We start from the raw sequence: 19298 nt of genomic DNA, 5'->3' as shown, positions 1-19298 counted from the left end.
TTAAAACTGATCGCAATATGAGCAGCTCAAGAAGGACAACAATGTGCAATCATCCGGACCCAACACTAGGCGGCGATCTATGCACAGATATGAATGTCGGCAGCCCTACATGCCAAGAACAGATGCATACTGGTAAGTAGCATATTCGATCAGGCATACACCCTTGGTCATTGGACTGTCACCATAACCAACTCTGTCCTGCTGTACAGACGAAACCCTTTATCTCAAGGCAAAAAATATAACTACAAGCACCATATTTCAGTGGCTGTTCACATATGCCCAATCAAAATCTGTACTCTATGGAATCATAGCACTGAGTAGGGCTTTGTAAGCGTTTTATTTTAGTCACATAAGGTATGGCGACGGCTGCAAGCTCCTAAAAATAACTTTGAGATTACGAAACTGCAGCAAAACCTATTCAAAGTTCCTTGCACAACTTGCAGATGAAACAAACTGAACTACTGCAGTAGATGCTGGGTATCCCGGGAGCCTGACAGCTGTGCAGAAGTCTGGAATCTTCATAAGCTTTTATCAAGTGAAATCTTGAAAATCGGTCAAGAATGTGTTCAAGGGGCTTCTCTTGAGAGGAGTGAATCATTCTACGCTTGCCAACCTGTGGAGGACGACGATCTATAGAACCTTAAGACACTCTTCTTTAAGTGAGACTTTGAGTGAACAGCCACATGGGGTGCAGCATAGGGTCAATTTTTAAAACTCATGATCCAGACACATTGTCATTAGGAATATTAGTGATACCTCTCTTTTCCCCCCCCCTTCAGTCATGATTTATGTAAAGGACATTACAGTGGTTTTGTGGCTCATCTCAAAGTCCTAATCCTTTTTGCTGGTGTTTTATCTTTTAACCCCTAATGGCTCTGCACTCACTGAGAATTTACAAAATTGAATTGTTATAGAGGAGAAAATAATCTCCATAAGTGCCACTAAGAGGAAATAAATATGCAAAAACCATGCATATTGCAATGATTATGCCTTCATATTTCTTTAGTTGACTGTTTTCCCTTGGTAGGTAATTGTGACAAAAATTGTATTTTTATACCTTGCACTTCTAATTTACGTTGGCTCAGATTACACAGCTAAATCAACAACTTTTACTGCTTTCTTGCCTCTAGCCCCTCTCATTATTTACCCTTGTCTTCTCTTTCGTCCCAAGGGTGGAGAACGGCAAACCTCACAAAGAGCCTCCATGGATTGTGCTAGTTCAGGAAAAGAGGCGGAAATCGGCTCCTCTGCCGCCGCCAGGGACTCCTCCAAGGGCCCTTACCGAAGAACAACTGCAAAACCCTGCCCAGGACCGGGTAGGCCGTACCTCTCTCCGGAAGCCACCACTTCAGCCCAAACCTTACAACCCTTTTGATGATGACGAAGACGATGAGCCAGAGGCCAGTGAGACCTCACTGAACCAAAGCCACCCTTGGTACGGTATCACACCCACCAGCAGCCCAAAGGCCAAGAAGCGAGCAGCCCCTAAGGCACCTAATGCCTCCCCTCTAGGTAAGAGCATACTTCAGGGGTACAGGCTACAGGACTGTCTAGAAAATTGAAACCTGTTTTCCCTTCTCTTGGGGTGGAACCATCTCTGATTCTTATTACATGTTTGCCAGAAAAACAATTCTGCAGAAATAAGAGTTCCCATCCAAATCAAGATTACCAGTTTGCAGTAAAATGTGCATCTTTGGGTTTCTCCATGGACACTTTAAGTGAAAAGATGGTTGAATGCATCAGGGGAAAAGTGCTCTGAATGAGGGAAAGGCCTGAGGAAATCGATGCTCAAACTTTAATTCCAGTGGTTGTATTGGCACAGTTATACTACAAAAAACCGCTGTACCCCATAGTATTGTTAATTGTGGGTGAGGCATTACTGAAACCTTTTTCACATAGGACTCGTAATGACCTCTTCAAGGGTTTCGGGGTGGTTATGAGAAAGTGCCATCTTTCTTGCCCCACTATTTGCTGAATGGCTGATGTGCTTTGACTAAGTGTGCCCTGGGCTACTGCCAACCAGATGCCCAGGGCCTGTGCTCCTTCCCTAAAACTGTGTTGAAACTAAAACCCAATTGGCACCTCTGGCCACCTGTCAGCCCCTAGTAAATGGTACCCATGGCGCGCCCAGGGGCTCTGTACCCTGGCACCCACACACTGCCTTGGCAGGCTGAGTGTCTAAGTACAAAACCAAACAGAGAGTCGACATGGCACACATCCCTGTGTGCCATGCCCACCAACCCACTGCCCTGGCATACATCGGCCATCCCTCTAGCTGGGTGCCCTATGCCAGTGGTGTGGGCACAGGAGCATGAGCCCTGTGCCCCTACAGTACCCAGGGCCATTCCTGGGCTCTGTAAGTGCAGTGATGCCACTAGGGAAGGCAGTGACCCCGACGCCCGACTCAGTTTGCTCAACATATGGGAGGACACAGACCTGACTGAAATCTAACAACAATTGGTGACGCTGGGCTACACATTAGTAAAAAGGGAACTGGCTAGGGGATGGGAGGGGGGTGGGGTGGCACCGCCTACTGTGCCGGTGTGGCTGAAAGAGCTAGACAGGTGCATGATAGCGGAGAAAGAAGTCTTTATATCCCGGGGATGCCCGAAGAAATGGGATACAAAAATGGCAGAAGTGGAACACTCACAGGGGGAGATCTGTGTATCGCCTATGGTGGAACTAGACATGCGAAGAAATATGGACAGAGATGTAACTGTTTAATGTAACGTTTTCCCACTTTCCGTAGCATATGTGGTGATTAATGTACCCTGCAGTTATTATGTGTAAGAACTGTATACTTGTCTGACATGTCTCACTATCAATAAAAACAATTAAGAAAAAAATAAGAGTATATGGTGCTGGAAGGTTGTCATTACAAACTCCACAGCAGCATATTGGCTACACTGAAGACTGACAAGTTTGATATCAAACTTTTCAGCACATTAAACCCACACTGATGCCAGTGTGGGATTTAAAGTAAAATGCACTACAGAGGGCATCTTTGAGATGCCCCCTGAAACGTAACCTACAATCCACGTCTTGTCTGAGAGGCTGCCTAGGCTGCCACACAGCAGACATGTTGCTGGACCCCTGGGTGGAGAGCCCTCGCTCTCCTGGGCCTGCAACAATGCACATCCTGGGACGAGGTGCCAAGCCTCCTCCCCTAAAATGGGCAGGGGAAGCTTCAAAAGCATTCTGCCTTTGTGAGCAACTCCAGACCATTTGCTGTACTCAGCAACTGGCCCACACCAGTTCTGACCCCCACTCTGGCGGGAAGACTGGCGGGAAACCCTGCGTCAGGAAGGGGGGGGGGGGGTGTGCCAGCCTGTGCCAACTCCACACCTCAGGTGGGAGAGGCAAGGTGAAGCACGACCATGGGCTCTAGCCATCTTGAAGATGGGGAGTCCTGCCCAATCACAGCTGGGCTCCTGCCCCCCTGCCACAGGAGAGGAGCAGACTAGTGGGTGTACCCACCCCAGGACAGGGACCCATTGGTCCCTGCCTTTGCCCTACGTGTAACACCCCTAAATTTAGTATTTAGGGGCACCCTGAACCTTCCTTCCTTAGAGCCTGATTGCAACAACAAGAAGACCAAAAAACAAGAAGACCCGCCAGCAGCTGCTAACAAAAGGACGACGCCCACTGACTTGGCCCCAGAACCCTACAGGCCTGTTGATTCTTGAACCTGCTCCTGTGAAACTCCGGCGTATCCTGCGGACAGCAACCTCAACAACCCCGGAGGACCTGCCTGCCTTGAACCTTCCAAAAGACTGGGACTCCCATGAGCAGTGGGTTGGAGGCATGTGGGCTGTTGAATTCATATCTGTGCATAGATCACCGCCTAGTGTTGGGTCCGGATGATCGCACATTGTTGTCCTGGAAGAGTCTTCGAAGTATCACGAGATAGGTGGCTCCTCCCATGGACTACATTGCGCATGGGCATCGACTCCATCCTCAGATTGTTTTTTTCCGCCATTGGGTTCGGATGTTTATTGGTTCACTCTAGTCGGAATCGATATAAAACTTTAAGGCCAAAAGGCCTTTAGTTTTTTCGTCGGTATAGTTTTGCGTTCGGTGCCCGATTCTTCCAGCTCAGTTACGAGCCGGATTCCAGAGAGCCACGTGCTTTTGACGCTGAAGGCCCAGTCGACGCCAAAGACCTTATCGACGGACCATCATGGACCGGAGTCCATTCAAGAGATGTCCTGTGTGCAACTCCAAGTATCCCCACATCGATGTCCACCCGGTGTGCAACAAGTGTCTGTCGCCGGATCATGACGAAGCCAGCTGCATGGCTTGTTCACGATTTCGATCCAAGAAGACTCTTGTGCATTGTCGCGCTGCGCGCCAGGAGCCCAGCAGACTGCACCGGCGCCTGTGAACATATTAGATGCCGGGGATGATGAGGGAGCTGACCGGGAAGTTAATGAGAACCTGTCTAATCCCGCGTCGGAGGTCGACAACAACTACGACGCGGACGTTGAAATGCTCGAAGCGGAAGAAGTCATCGACGAGGTAGGAGACGACGATGGGGCCTTTGGGGCCATGGAAGATAGCTCGAGCAAAGAGCTAACTCAAACTGGCATTGGGGCCGAAACGCTTCAAAAGGCTCTGATCGAGGGATCGCCACTAGGCCTTACCCAAGATATTCCAGTGGGTTCTACGGCCCGCCTTCGGGCTCGGCTACGGACATTGTTATTGAGCCGCACCCTGCGAAATCGAAATCGAAAGTGAAGACACCGGTCTCGACGCAAGTGAAAGCACTGGTGCCCCCCTCGAAACCAAAAGTGCGTATTGCTTTGGTCGGATCAAAGCCCTCGGACCTGTCGGCACCGACGAAGCAAAAGGGCGTTGTCGATCCGAAGAAACAGCTCAAGGGCTTCAAGACGAAGTCTGGCACGCCGAAGACAAAAGTCAAGGCAGTCGAGCCGATCAAATCGGCGCCGAAGACGGTCGACACCGACAAAGGGCTCGGTGATCCGAAGGTTCTCGAGACTCCGCGTCGACAAGACAAGGCCAAGAGCGGCCCAACCCACGAGTCCACGTCTAGTGGTGCCTCGAAGGATTCCGTCGACTCTACGCAGCCGTCTGCCGCTTTCTCCAAGCAAGTGGCGGACTCCCTGAAGCGCATCAAGGACAAGGCCTCAAGTGTCGGGCCAAAAGATCCTCCACCTTCGAAGCCTGTCGATAACCTCAGAAAGCGTCGACGCCCATTCACTTCACGTTGCCGCCGAAAGTGGCGCCGAAGGCTTTCACCCCTAGGATGGTCACCAACGTGCCCGAGAAGGTGTCCTCTGTGCCGAAGTCGGCGACGGTGGTCCCGGCTGTAAAGCATCGACAATCTTCGTTGGAAGAACAGCAAAAACATTTTATTGATGCCGAAACAGGCAGACTTTCCCTTCATAAGCGGAAAATTGGCCCGGAACAGCCAATGGAGTCCTATAAAATTCCACTGAAGAAAAAGAAGGATTCCACTTCGACTCCTGTTCTTGTGGAGCCAATTTCTTCACGTGGCCATGATGTCTCACCCACTTATTCAGATGTGGACACTGGGGAAGGTGATGATGATGAGCACAGCTATTCTGTCTACACTGAGCCAGATGATACCAATAAACCCTGGCAGCTGGTGCTGACCCAGGTGATCCTCACTCTACCCCAGACACTCAGATGTATGCTGTAAAAACTTCGCCTACAGAGGATTCAGCTGCGTTTAATGCCCTCATTGAAAGGGCAGCTAAGAATCATGACGTCCAGCTCCATGCTGACCCCATTGAAGTGGACTTTCTTTTTGACACCTTTTCCGTCTCAGAGAGGACTGTCAAGACTCTGCCTATGTTGAAGGGTGTCTTGAAGCATGCTGGGGAGATCTTTAAAGAGCCTACGAGAGCCAGGGTGATAAACCCTAGAATTGAGAAGAAGTATAAACCGGCACTTAGTGACCCTACTTACATCAAGGGACAGTTGCCTTTGGACTCTCTTGTTGTTTCTAATGCCCGGAAGAGGGCTAATTCCCAAAAAACGGGTGATGCTCCTCCCCCAGATAAGGAATCTAAGGTGTTTAAGGCATCAGGGAAAAGGGTGGCAGCTCAAGCGGCCAATATCTGGCGCATTTCAAATACACAAGCACTTCTAGCAAGGTATGACAGGGCACACTATGACACACTGGAGACCCTGTTGCAGCACCTGCCAGACGAATACAAAGAGGCAGCTGAGATGCTCATCCAATAGGGGAAGCTGATATCCAATGCTTCTATTAAATGTGCATTGGACGCGGCTGACACCGCGGCCAGAGCTATCAACACTAGTGTCATGCTGAGACGACATGCCTGGCTCAGAATCTCAGGATTTAAGCCGGAGATACAGACCAACATTCTTAATCAGACAGTAAACCCTGATCATCTATTTGGCCCAGAGGTGGACACCACCGTGGAGAAGATCAAAAAGGGCACTGAAACTGCTAAGTCCATGGGGGCTCTGCAGTCCCAGCAGTTCAGGGGTGGTTCTTTTTGTCGCTCAAGCACTAGAGGTGTTTCCAGAGGCCAGCTCTCCCAAACCACACAGAACTATAAGGGCAACACGCAGACCACATACACCAAACAAAGTCGAGGTGGATATCGTGGAAACAGTGCCAAGGGCAGAGGTCGTGGAAACAACAACTCCAGATCCTTCGCCACTAGCAAATAGTAACGCCTTGTCACTGCCCCCCCGACCACGCAACACCGGTCGGGGGAGACTTCAACAGTTCCTGCCAGTCTGGAAGTCCCATCACCACAGACAGGTGGGTCACACAGCTTATACAGTACGGTTATTGTCTGGAGTTAACATCCACTCCACCCAACATACCCCCAAGACACAGTCCTATGTCCGCCGAGCACTTGCACTTATTGCAGCAGGAGGTCCTCGTCATGCTGCAAAAAGGGGCAATCGAGCTCATGCCTGTGCAAGAAAGAGGCACAGGGGTTTACTCCCTATACTTCTTAATACCAAAGAAGGACGGGTCCCTCAGACCCATACTGGACCTCAGACCCCTCAATCAGTACATCCTATCGGAGCACTTTCACGTGCTGAGCCTGCAGCAAGTCCTACCGTTGCTCAATCAGAGGGATTTTCTCGCAACACTAGATCTGAAGGATGCGTATTTTGATATTCCGCTACACCCGTCACACAAAAAATACCTACGGTTCACCATCCACAACCAACATTACCAGTTCAAGGTTCTGCCTTTTGGGGTCACCACGGCACCCAGGGTGTTTACGAAGTGCCTGGCGACGGTGGCAGCACACCTAAGGAGACGAAACATTCACGTCTACCCTTATCTGGACGACTGGCTCATCCAGGCAAGGTCGGCCCAGCAGTGTGCCGCCCACATGTCCCACACCATTCACCTTCTCCACGATCTGGGATTCTCACTGAATTACCCAAAGTCCCACCTGCAACACGCCCACATACGGCAGTATATGGGTGCGACAATAAAATCTCTGGCAGCCACAGCACAGCCGAATTCAGTGAGGGTCAGCAGCATTCAATCGCTGATACAAAGATTCAGACCTCAACACTCGCTTCCAGCACGAGTGTTCATGCAGTTGATAGGCATGATGGCCTCCTGCATCTCCATAGTCCCGCACGCGAGACTACATATGCGTCCGCTTCAGGAGTGCTTAGCACGTCAGTGGACTCAGGCTCACGGACAGTTGAAGGACTTAGTGTTGGTCAGCGGTCGGGCATACAAATCTCTGCATTGGTGGAATCCACAAAACCTTTGCAAGGGACGACCGTTCCAAGAGCCTGTGCCACAGATCATCCTGACGACGGACGCTTCTCTCCAGGGATGGGGAGCTCATGTACTCCATTACACTGTGCAGGGACTATGGACACCGCAGCAAAGGAAGATGCACATCAATGTTCTAGAACTGATGGCGATCTTCATGGCACTAAAATCCTTCAAAGTACATCTGTGCAACAAGGTCGTGTTGATCCGGACGGACAACATGACAGCCATGTACTACATTCAGAAGCAGGGAGGGACACACTCTCCGCAGCTGTCTCATCTGGCTCAGAGCATGTGGAAGTGGGCTATTCAGAGGAACATATTCCTCATGGCAGAACACCTCCCGGGCAAGGACAATCTAATACGGCTGGTGGCACGCAAACTGAGGCAACACTCGATGACTCTCATCCTGGTTGCTCCAATGTGGGCACGGCAACCATGGTACACCACGTTTCTGGAACTGTCAGTGGTACCGCATCAAAGGCTGCGCCTCACACCCAGGCTTTTGACGCAGAGCCATGGCGACATTCAGCATCCAGATCTCCAACAGCTCAACCTGGCGATCTGGCTCTTGAAGTCTTAGAGTTTGGCTACCTCAACTTACCTCCTGACTGTATGGACATCATCCGGGAGGCAAGAAAGCCCACCACCAGAGCATGCTATGCGGCGAAGTGGAAGCGGTTTGTCATTTATTGTGCAGACCACAACATTAACCCGCTGGATGCATCTATTCAAAACATCATTTGTTATCTCTTACATCTGTACAAATGTAATCTGGCCTATGCTTCCATTCGTATACATTTATCCGCAATGGCTGCTTATCTCCAGAACAGACAGCACCTATAACTTTTCAGGATGCCTGCCATTAAGGCCTTTCTGGAAGGACTCAAAACGTGTCATTCCTCCACTGACGCCACCAGCTCCAGAGTGGAACCTCAATGTGGTCCTCACCAGGCTGATGGGTCCCTCTTTTGAACCACTGCATTCCTGCGAGATTCAATTCTTGACATGGAAAGTGGCTTTCCTTATAGCCATTACGTTGCTACGACGAGTTAGTGAACTCCAGGCACTAACTATCCAGGAGCCATTTATTCAAATTCATTCTAACAGGGTGGTGCTTCGCACTAACCCTAAATTCCTTCCTAAGGTAGTGTCTCAGTTCCATATCAACCAGACTATAGAACTACCGGTGTTCTTCCAAAATCCAGAGTCACTTGCGGAGAGAATGCTCCACACACTTGACGTCAAAAGGGCCCTAATGTACTACATTGATAGGACCAAAGATTTTAGGAAGACTAAACAACTGTTTGTTCCCTTTGCGCCACAACACAAAGGTAACCCCATTTCCAAGGCTGGTATAGCCAGGTGGATCGTTGAATGTATTCAGATCTGCTATCAGAAAGCCAAGCGCACTCTCACCATTCCAGCAAGGGCCCACTCCACCCGAAAATTGGGGGCCTCCATGGCTTTCCTTGGAAATATTCCTTTGGAAGACATATGTAGAGCAGCCACATGGTCTACCACACACACATTAACAAAACATTACTGTGTTGATGTGCACTCCAAACAGCAGGCAGCTGTAGGGCAGGCTGTTCTAAAAACACTTTTCCAAACTGCTGCAGCTGGCACGGGCGGCCGCCGTTAATGGAGGGACTGCTATGTATTCTATGCACAGATATGAATTCAGCAGCCCACATGCCTCGAACCGAATATGCTACTTACCATTATGCATCTGTTCTTGGCATGTAGGGCTGCTGACATTCATATCGCCCGCCCTCCTCCCCCGGCGCCTGTACCGGCTGTAGCATTCCCACATACTTCTAGCATGGTCATCATTCACTTAGTTTCACTCCGTCTTGGCCACAATGGCTAAAACAATCTGAGGATGGAGTCGATGCCCATGTGCACTGTAGTCCAGGGGAGGAGCCACCTATCTCGTGATACTTCGAAGACTCTTCCAGGACAACAATGTGCGATCATCCGGACCCAACACTAGGCGGCGATCTATGCACTGATATGAATGTCAGCAGCCCTACATGCCAAGAACAGATGCATACTGGTAAGTAGCATATTCGTTCTGCTCCAACAGCAATACCCCTGGTGCCAGCCAGGAACCACGAATTCAGCCCACTTTGCACCCGCCAAGCCCGGCCTGTGCCTGAGTGACCCACGACCATACAGACATCCACCCGGCGACTGGTACCCGAAGTCCAGTGCCCAAAGACCCTCCTAGATGAACCAGACGACGCCTGCATCCTCAGAACCAGGGACCCCTCCAACCGCGACCAGCCGAGGGTTAGATTTCCAGACACCAAAAGACATCCCTGCGCCAGCTGCCCTGTGGCCCCCTGTGCCCTCCTTTGGGGTACCTACCTCGTCTCCAAGATCCCAACTTAGCTCTCGAAGTGGTGGTCGCACCTGAAGAATCTCCATCCCCGAGCCTGCAGCCTTTGTTCACTTTTTACCTTTCCCATCGGATAACATTGAGCGCCCGACGGCTCAAAAGCACCCTGCACCCAGCCGCCCGAGTGCCGCTGGAAGTGCAATAACTACCCTACTCTACTTCCCCACTTGCCCTGAGTTAGTGACCAGGAGATCAGCACCCACAGCCGCGTGGCCTGCTTGCTTGCAGCCATCAACCAAAGGCCCTCTACCCTCCATTGGATTGCATGGGCCTACTCTCTCTCACCCGGCTGCCCCTGTGCCACTGAGGGTGGAACTACTGTACCTTTCCGACCCTGGGAGACCCCTGAGTCTATGTCCAGTACCTTAACTCCACCAGTCGAGTACTTACCTAAAAGCAGATAACTCACTTTCCTTCCATAGGCTAACATTGACCGGTTTTCACTGAAATTTCTTCTAATTGTGGAGTTTTGAAACTTTAAAATATTCATCTATAATCAGCTAAATAACGAATTCTGAAATACTCGCCTGTGACCAGGAAGCCACTACTGTACCTTTTAGCCCAGTACTGAACCACAAAAGTAATATTAACTGTGCCTACCAGTTACCTGCATTTTGTTCCGTAGGAAACCATTGACCGTTTTTATGTGAAATTTCTTCTAAGTGTCGATTTTTGCAAACTACAAATATTCTTTAAAAATCGGACCAAATACTGAAACGTAATTACTTACCTGTCTTAGGTAGAGGTCCCCGTGCTGAACCTAGGAGTCCAGTACTGGATTACAAAAGTAATGAGAACCTACTTTACCTGTGACTTGAATTTCCTTCCATAGGATAACATTGCTAGTTTTTCACTGAAAAGTTTTTGTGTCAACTTTGAAAATACATTTATATTCTTTAAAAATCACACCTGTAACCAAAACGCTTTTTACTTAACTGTTTACAGCTTAGGTCCCGGGACTGAATCCAAGATCCAGTCCTGTGGTTAGAAAAGTAATCCTTAAAGTAATCAACTGCATTTATGTAGGAAAAACCCATTGAGCTCTATGTTAAATTGTGTTTAGAATTGTGTTGCATATTGCAACCCCTGTAGCTATTGTACTTACAAAGTCTATTGCCTTTCTGTAAAATTATTACCTGAAGTCACTCATATTGAGAAAAGTATATTTTCATACCTATTGGTTCTAAAATAAAACAACTATATCTTTTGATATAAAAACAATTGGCCTAGAGTTCAGTTCTTGAGTGTGTTAAAACATTTGCTGACTGAGTGGGTGCAACAAATGCTTTACACTGTCCTCTGATACTGCCTTACTGCTAAGACCAAGCTCCACTTCAGAGAATAAGGTCATATCTGGCTTTAACCTCTGTTATACCTTTGGAGATTGGGGACTCTATACCCACTGTACCTTACTTTGGTCCAGTATATATAGAGCCACTTTCTTACAGTGGTGGGATACGTTTTACAAGTGACTTTTTTCCTGGACTAACCCTTGAGTACTTCATTTGTGCTTTGTGTTCCAGCAACAAACTTCTCTCACTATATCTCTCATTGTTTGTTCACAGCTCGGCATACCAGTCTCCATCCAGCCTCTCGGACCTCGCACTCAGAGCCATCTTCCTGTACTCCGTCTCCAGCTCTCAGCATAGAAAGTCTTTCTTCAGACCCTTCCCTGAATGAAACGGTCAGCAAGAGCTCCTCAGAGCCTGCTGTGCATGCCGCAGCTCTCTGCCCCACCAATGGTGACCCAACACCTCCCAGGCTTTCTGCTGGTGAGCTGGCTCATCGCCCGGCCGATCTGGCTACTTCGCCGCAGAGCAGCAGGAGTTCCTCATGCGGCAGTCTGAAGTCCAGCCCACACCGGCCTCCACCTCCTAAGCCTACAGTACCCTCTGCTTCTGCTTCTTCCCAAGAGGGCAGTGAGAGTGTTACTTCACCACCACCGAAAACACAGCCAAAGGTAAGCCATATCACACAGAAAATCAGCAAGGGAAGGTGGAGTTGTAATGTACTGATACAGAATATGTGAGGAACCCTGTGGGTGTCAACTGTCATTCACATGTACAGATGTTGTTTGGGCTCTTGAGGGTGGTGTCAGTAATACAAAGGTAAGAAGAAGCAATGAGCTCTGGAAAACATCCAGATAAATGTATGGGAGCTCTTAGGTGTGCTATCACTGAGGCAGGGGTACAGAAGATGTGAGTGCTTCTGTGGCGATATCTAAAATGCAGTCGCACAGGCTGGGAAGGTTACATAGGGATGAAATCAACGATGCACCGGTACATTGTGTGAGAGGGCACCAGGGGATTCTTTCAATGATATATAGATACGGAAGGTGTGAGTACACCCAGGGAGTGATATCCATGATAAACCAGCAGAGGAGGTGTGAGGGTCCCTGTGTATGTGACGGTGTCTGGGTTTGCAGTCAATGTCTTGACAGAAGAGGTTTGAGTATTACCTAGGGGTGACAAAAGTGATGCACTGATACAGATGGTATGTGGGGATTACATCAGTGACACAGAGATTTAGCACTACTGGGAATATCTTCAATGAAGCACACATACTGAGGGCGTGAGTTGCACGGTGAATGATTTCAGTGATGCACAGGTACACTGTGGGTGACACTAAGGGTCACTACCTCTGGGTTTATGCAGTAACACTCAAACAGTTCATGGTTCCTTCACTGTGCCTTTATCTTACAGTCCTCTTGTAAAGAGAACCCGTTTAATAGGAAGGCCTCACCTGCCGCATCACCGGTCATATCTCCATCAAGGAAAAGCACAAAAGGCCCTAAACCGGCACGGCCCCCTGCCCCAGGGCACGGCTTCCCACTGGTTAAACGCAAGGTAAGCAGAAACAGAAAATGCATGAAGGGGAACTAGTGGGGAAAGCGAAAGCATAAAGACAGATCTCTCACATACCACAGAGACACTGAATACATTGTCTACTCTTGCCCCAGAGAGAGGAGGGTCCATCTTCTAACCTCCCACCAAGAAACTTGAGACCATCCTCTGAGAATGGAGGCACTGCCCCTTCAATCCTCCAGAGAAATTAGGGACTGGCCTTTCACTTCCCTAGAAGAAACTAGTGACCAAACTCTACGGATGCAAAATTGCCTCTTCGCCCCTCCCAGAAAATGAGGGTTCATACTCACTTCTCACTAAGAAAGCAGTGACGAATCTCTGAAAATGCAGACATGGCCCATGACCCCTTCAGATTAATGTTTTTACAATGTTTTGTCAATTGCCACTAAAAAAATCACTTCCAAAAGACAAACCTAAAACTTGCATCTCCTCACAGAAATCTGACACTGACCTTGCACTTTCCACAGAAAATTAAGGAAGAGAGCCCCCTCCATTCTACAGAGAAATCAGAAAGATCTCTCATTAAAGGGTTAAATACCTGATACTGCACACCACCATCAGTTTTTACTCTGTGATAACCCCGTGTCTCTGTCTGCTCCTGGGTAGGTACAAGCAGACCAGTACATCCCAGAGGAAGATATCCACGGGGAGCTGAACACTATTGAGCGTCAGCTTGACGAAATGGAACGGCGCGGGATCGAGCTGGAGAGCAAACTGCGCAGCTTAGATAGCGGTAAGAGGGGATGGACCATTCTAGTGAAAGAGTGAGTGCTGTGCTTGGGTAGATAAGCTATAAAAACCCAGTGAAAATGCTTTGCTTACACAACTTTAAAGTGGACTATATCATTCCTTTTTAAAACAGGAAGAACGTACCATACAAGCGGTAAGCAGTGCCACATAGTTTTCATAAAAAGTGTGAGGCGCTTAGCATGGACAGTGGTTACGAGCCTATCCTATTTCTGTTAACGATGGGGGAAGTTTGGCTAGACAATGGCATTATGGGTCCTGTTATTCCAGTTTAAGGTGAAAGTTTATCTCTGGGTCCGATTTACAGTTTGGTGGACAGTCTGTCTCAAATGCAACAGAGTACCCTGCACTGCAAACCCTTCGTCCGCCCACCTCATATAGAGGTTGATAGACCTTAAGTATTCCGTTGACGGATCCTCTGTTGGCTCCATCAATGGAATACTTTCTCCAAAGTACCTTTTTAGGATGGTTGGTGTAATGTATTTTTTTTTTTTTATTGAAGTCCTTAGTGACATCATTAATCATGACATAAAGGCACATTTAGCAAAAATCATAACATATAACAAATCAGCCGGAGGATACAAGCATCAATTAGCATTCATTTTGGATCTACAAAATATTATAAACAATTAATCAAAATATGATCCCCACATTTTTTCAAATTTTCTCACCCCCCCAATTCTCTGAGCATAGAATTGTTCGCTTTTTCTAACTCTTTTTATTTTCTGAAGCCATTCCTGCACCGAAGGAACCTGCTCTGAGCGCCAAGTCTGCAGTAACAACGATCTAGCCACTGCCATTACAATATACACAAGTTTTGCCAGCTGGTCTGGAAGCTTAAGATCCGGATAGAAACCATACAACATTAATTTAACATTCAAGAAAATCATAATCTTGTAATGAGTTTGAAGAAAAACAAAAATTCCATCCCAAAATGCCTTAATTTTGGAGCAGTGGACCATTATGTGAGACTAGTTAGCCGTAGCATATTGTAAACATCCAAAGCAGTTAGATGGAGTATTAATGTACATGTTGGCAATAGCCGCCGGAGTGCGGTACAGAAGCCATTTACTGAAGAATAACATTCTGCCCCAATTGGCTCCCCTTAATACACTAAAATTAAATTTATTAATGGTCTTCCAAATATTGAGAGATAGCCCATAGTTTCCTTGTTCCCGCCATTTTCTAATTGCTTTGGAACTTAAATCCCCCTCCCTACTCTGTGCCAAACAGCGTTTCCAATCCCCGGGTTTCTTTACCCGTGAATCTACAAAAAGATCATTAGTCAATTGGGTAGGTTGACTAATCTGTGTTAGGTCCATTTGCCCCAGAGTTTTATAAATCAAATTATAAGAACCTATCAGCAAAAAATTCCCCTGAATTAAACGTGCCATCTCTTTCAGGGTTATCCATGATCCATTCCTAACAAAATCCATTAGCGTGGCAAACCCAGCCCGCCCCCAATTTTCAACTATCCCTGGTCCTATTTTAATCCCTATGAATGAAAATACACTAATCAGGGGAGTTATTAAATTAAAGAGGGGGAGAGAATATCTTTTAAGCATAACACAGCGTCTCTTAAAAAACCAGGTCAATGTCTTATAGCGAACAAATTTGGGTGATTTAAGTACCTGAAGAAGGGAGGGAATCTGAATCTCAAGGCAAATTTATAAATAAATTCTGGCCGTGAGTTTGGTTTTTGAATCTTGCCAGATACTGTGCGAAATATGTATTGTAATAATCTTTAAAATTTAGTAGGGAAAGACCTCCTTGCTCCATGTCCTCATAGAGAATCCCTATTGCGATTTGAGGTGTCTTTTTTGCCCCAACGAAAGCTGAGAACAAAGATTCTACTTAAGGAAAAAACACACCGGGTAGAAAACAGGAGATGGTGGAAAACAAAAAATTAAAAAGAGAGAGAACGGACATTTTTATCAATGCCACCCGACCAAGGATAGATAATGGCAGTGAATTCCACTGTGCAAACATTGTACGAACTTTTTGAAGAAGTGGATCAAAATTAAGTATATACAAATCTTTAGCTGAAGCAGAAAAAAAGACCCCTAAATATCTTTTTGGTCTATTATTAATACAGCTGCCTATATCAGGATGAAGTTCTGGATCTATACCGCCACAAACCAAAATTTCCGTTTTCTTTTTGTTAATCCGGTATCCCCTGAAGGCCTCAAATTCTTCAAAGATCTGTAGAGCCTGCATTTAAGATTGCATATCAGGTTTGATTAACAACATAATATCGTCAGCATATAATTTAATCTTGGCCATAGAGGTGACGGGAGGGGAAATATGCACACAGTTCCGGATTGCCACTGCAAGTGGCTCAATAAAAAAAGCAAAAAGAACAGGTGACAATGGGCATCCTTGCCTCGTGCCCCGCTTAACTGACAGAGAACCTACCATGGCTGTATTAATAAAAACATTGACTTTGGCACCTGTGTAAAGATTCTGAATTAAGCTAGTGATTTTTTGTGGGATCCCAAAATGCTGCAAAATAATAAAAAGTGTCGCCCAAACCACCAAATCAAAAGCTTTTTCCGCATCTAATAATAAAATTAACGCAGGGACCCCCGTGTCTCAAAATAATCTAAGGCCTCAATCAAATATTGTGTATTTGTGATCAATTGTCGACCTGCGATGAAACCATTTTGATCAGGATGTATCAAATCTGCTGGAATACTATTAAAACGTGTTGATAATAATTTAGTGGTAATTTTATAATTGGAATTTAATAATGTGATTGGTCTATATGAATTGGGATCCTTGGGTTCCTTCCCCTTCTTCAAAAAGCTCACCACGGTTCCTTCCCTTAAAGAATCTGGAATTGGACCACCATCCAACATAGAGTTTAATAATAACAAAAAGAAATCGGAAAAAGAACTAAAAAAAGCCTTCGAAAACTTGGCAGGAAGCCCATCAGGGCCGCAAGCCTTACCATTTGGGAGGTCTTTTACCACAAGCTCTATTTCTTCCCTAGAGAATGGGCTCGCCATTATCAATTGGTCTGTTTGAGAGAGAGTAGGCAATGCATGTCTGCCTAAAAAATCAGTTAACTTTTGATGGTCTACGTTATGTTGCCTACTATAAATCTTATTGTAATGAGAGAGCATTAAAGACCCCATCTCAGACGACTCTGATGTCTCAATATGAGTAACTGGGCATTTTAAGGAATTAATCAAATTTGCAGCAGCATGTTCTCTAACTTGCCAAGCTAAAAATTTCCATGTAAAATTGCTTTCTTCGTAAATCTTTTGCGATTGCCTGCGAAAAATCTCTTCACTCTGGGCAAAAAAATTCGCAGTTCCCGCTTGGCTTCATTTAATTGACTTTGAACACTGCCAGAGGGGTTATACTGCTGTTGTTCCGTTAAAGCCTGTATTTTTTGTTTCAGCGAGTTCTTTATATTCCTAGCGACAGACAATTCTGCTGCATCTTTCCCTATAACTACACCCCCGAATAAAAGCCTTCAAGGAGTCCCAGACAATGTGAAGAGGAGCCGTGTCAATATTGCGGGTGATAAAGTCTATGATCTCGAGTTTTAATGATGCGACCCATGTTGCATCATGCAAATATGTCTTATTGAATACCCATCGTTTGGGGACTCTCGTATTTTCCCCCAAAGCAAACTCGATGACTAGCATCGAGTGGTCAGAGCAGCCATTATGTAAAATTTTCTGATAAGAAAACTTAAGTTGTCTAGAAACAAGAAAAAAATCGATGCGAGAGGAAGACCTAAACCTCTCTGACCAACAAGTAAACTCTTTTTTTAATGGGTTTTGAGAACGCCATGGGTCACAAAGATCAAGTTTTGTCACGTTATTGGAAATAGATCTGAATGATTTAGGTTTAAGCTGCTTTTTTGAATAAGTAGTAGAGTCTAACTCTGAATTTATCAGAATAATAAAATCGCCTCCAATAACAATATCCCCTCCCACCATTAGTAAAGACTGAAACAGGTCCTCATAAATCCCAGAATTATCATCCACTGGGGCATATAAACTGACAAAGGTAATAGGTCTTTGTCTATTTTTAATTTTACATGTAGCCCAGCACCAACGACCCGGACCACCCTCTTCTGTCTGTATAATTTCGGCATATATATTCTTATTTAGGAAAAGCGCAGCACCCCGCTGAGACTCAGAAAAAGAGGAAAAACCCCGATATGACGCCATGCTTTGAACATAGAAAACTCTTCAAATTTTGCAGCTGGGATATGAGTCTCCTGTAACAGTATTACAGCGGGATTTTCAGTCTTAATCCACATTACTATGGCTCGCATTTTTTTCTTATTGTTCGGTGTAATGTAGTTAATTTTTTTTCCTGTTTATCACTGACAGAAAATGCTTGCTATGAGGGACAGAAAATAACCTGTAATGACACGCAGAAAAAACTCCAGGGTGTAGAAGTCATTAGTTTGCTGTTTTTATGAAAAAAAAAAAAGTTAGAAGTTCGGCGAACTGTCATCAAAACCAACAGTGGCCGTCCACCAAACTTTTAGTACCCTGCAAGGAATCACCTGCTGGGCCGAAGGTCAACTATAAATTTGGTGGAGGGTAGTCCGTCAGGGTGGCAGAGGTAGTGTCCTCCTCCACACTTACGGATTGCATTCCGTCCACAAAACATTAAATCAGGCCTCTTGACTTTAATAAACTGAGCAATATCTTTCCAGTAAACATAAGAGGAGATTAGGTTAGACAGTGGTAAGAGAGGCCATGCTGTTCCATTCAAGATAGAAGGACCATGGCTTAGAATGAGGTTACAGGGGCTAGATCAATCAGATTCAAGGGAAGACTGGCTTCGTTTAACAAAAAGGAGGAATGCAAGTTGTTTGTGGAGGATGAAATTAAGTGGGATTAAGGTAGGGTGGATTTTGCCATTCTGGTTAAACGGAAGAGATTAGCTAAGACTGTAATTTAGACTTGTGGTCATATAGCTGTAAGAGGGTCATACTATTCCAGTGACATTGAGCTTAGCTTAGACCCAGATAAAAGGAATGTTTCATTCCTGTAAATGAGGAGGGTCTTCACTTCACTGACTGCAGTATTCTTACGAAGTGGATGATGTGGTTTTAGGAAAATGTTGCACACCCTTTAAGCATCCGTTTGTGGCATGTAGTGCTCTAGATTCACATCCAATGTGTACTCCTGCCATCTAGTGTTGGGCCCAGATGTGTGCATGTTGTTTTTTATTCTAAGAAGTCTTTCGAGTCATGAGGTAGAGTGACTCCTCCTCTTGGTGATAATGCGCATGAGCATTGATTTCATTAGTAGATTGTTTTCCTGCGCGGCGGGTGACGATAGAGTGTGAAAAGAAGTGATAAGTAAAGAGATGTCCATGGATACAAGAAAAAAGAAATATTAGAAAATACTGCAACGGCCACAGGTTTCCAGGGAGGAAGGTGGGCACATATGAATCTACAGCACTACATCCCAAGAACAGATGCTTCCAGAGTAAGTAACATTCTCTGTTCGAGGCTTGTGTGGCTGTAGATGCACAT

The 19298-nt window shown here is 46.3% G+C and overlaps 1 protein-coding gene across 1 annotated transcript in view; it reads left to right on the top strand.

The window, feature by feature from the left end:
- MICALL1 (MICAL like 1) overlaps nucleotides 1-19298 on the top strand; it is a 428596-nt gene that overhangs the window by 176618 nt on the left and 232680 nt on the right. Inside the window, exons 9-12 of the mRNA XM_086962863.1 lie at nucleotides 1172-1512; nucleotides 11741-12135; nucleotides 12878-13021; nucleotides 13646-13772. Coding sequence (XP_086818989.1) covers nucleotides 1172-1512; nucleotides 11741-12135; nucleotides 12878-13021; nucleotides 13646-13772 — 1007 coding nt within the window. The remainder of the gene's footprint in view (nucleotides 1-1171; nucleotides 1513-11740; nucleotides 12136-12877; nucleotides 13022-13645; nucleotides 13773-19298) is intronic.

This window comes from Lissotriton vulgaris, chromosome 1_1, assembly GCF_964263255.1.
Source record: "Lissotriton vulgaris chromosome 1_1, aLisVul1.2, whole genome shotgun sequence".
Taxonomy (NCBI): domain Eukaryota; kingdom Metazoa; phylum Chordata; class Amphibia; order Caudata; family Salamandridae; genus Lissotriton; species Lissotriton vulgaris.
Note: the sequence above shows the minus strand (reverse complement) of the source record. Positions and strands in the feature narration are given on the sequence as shown.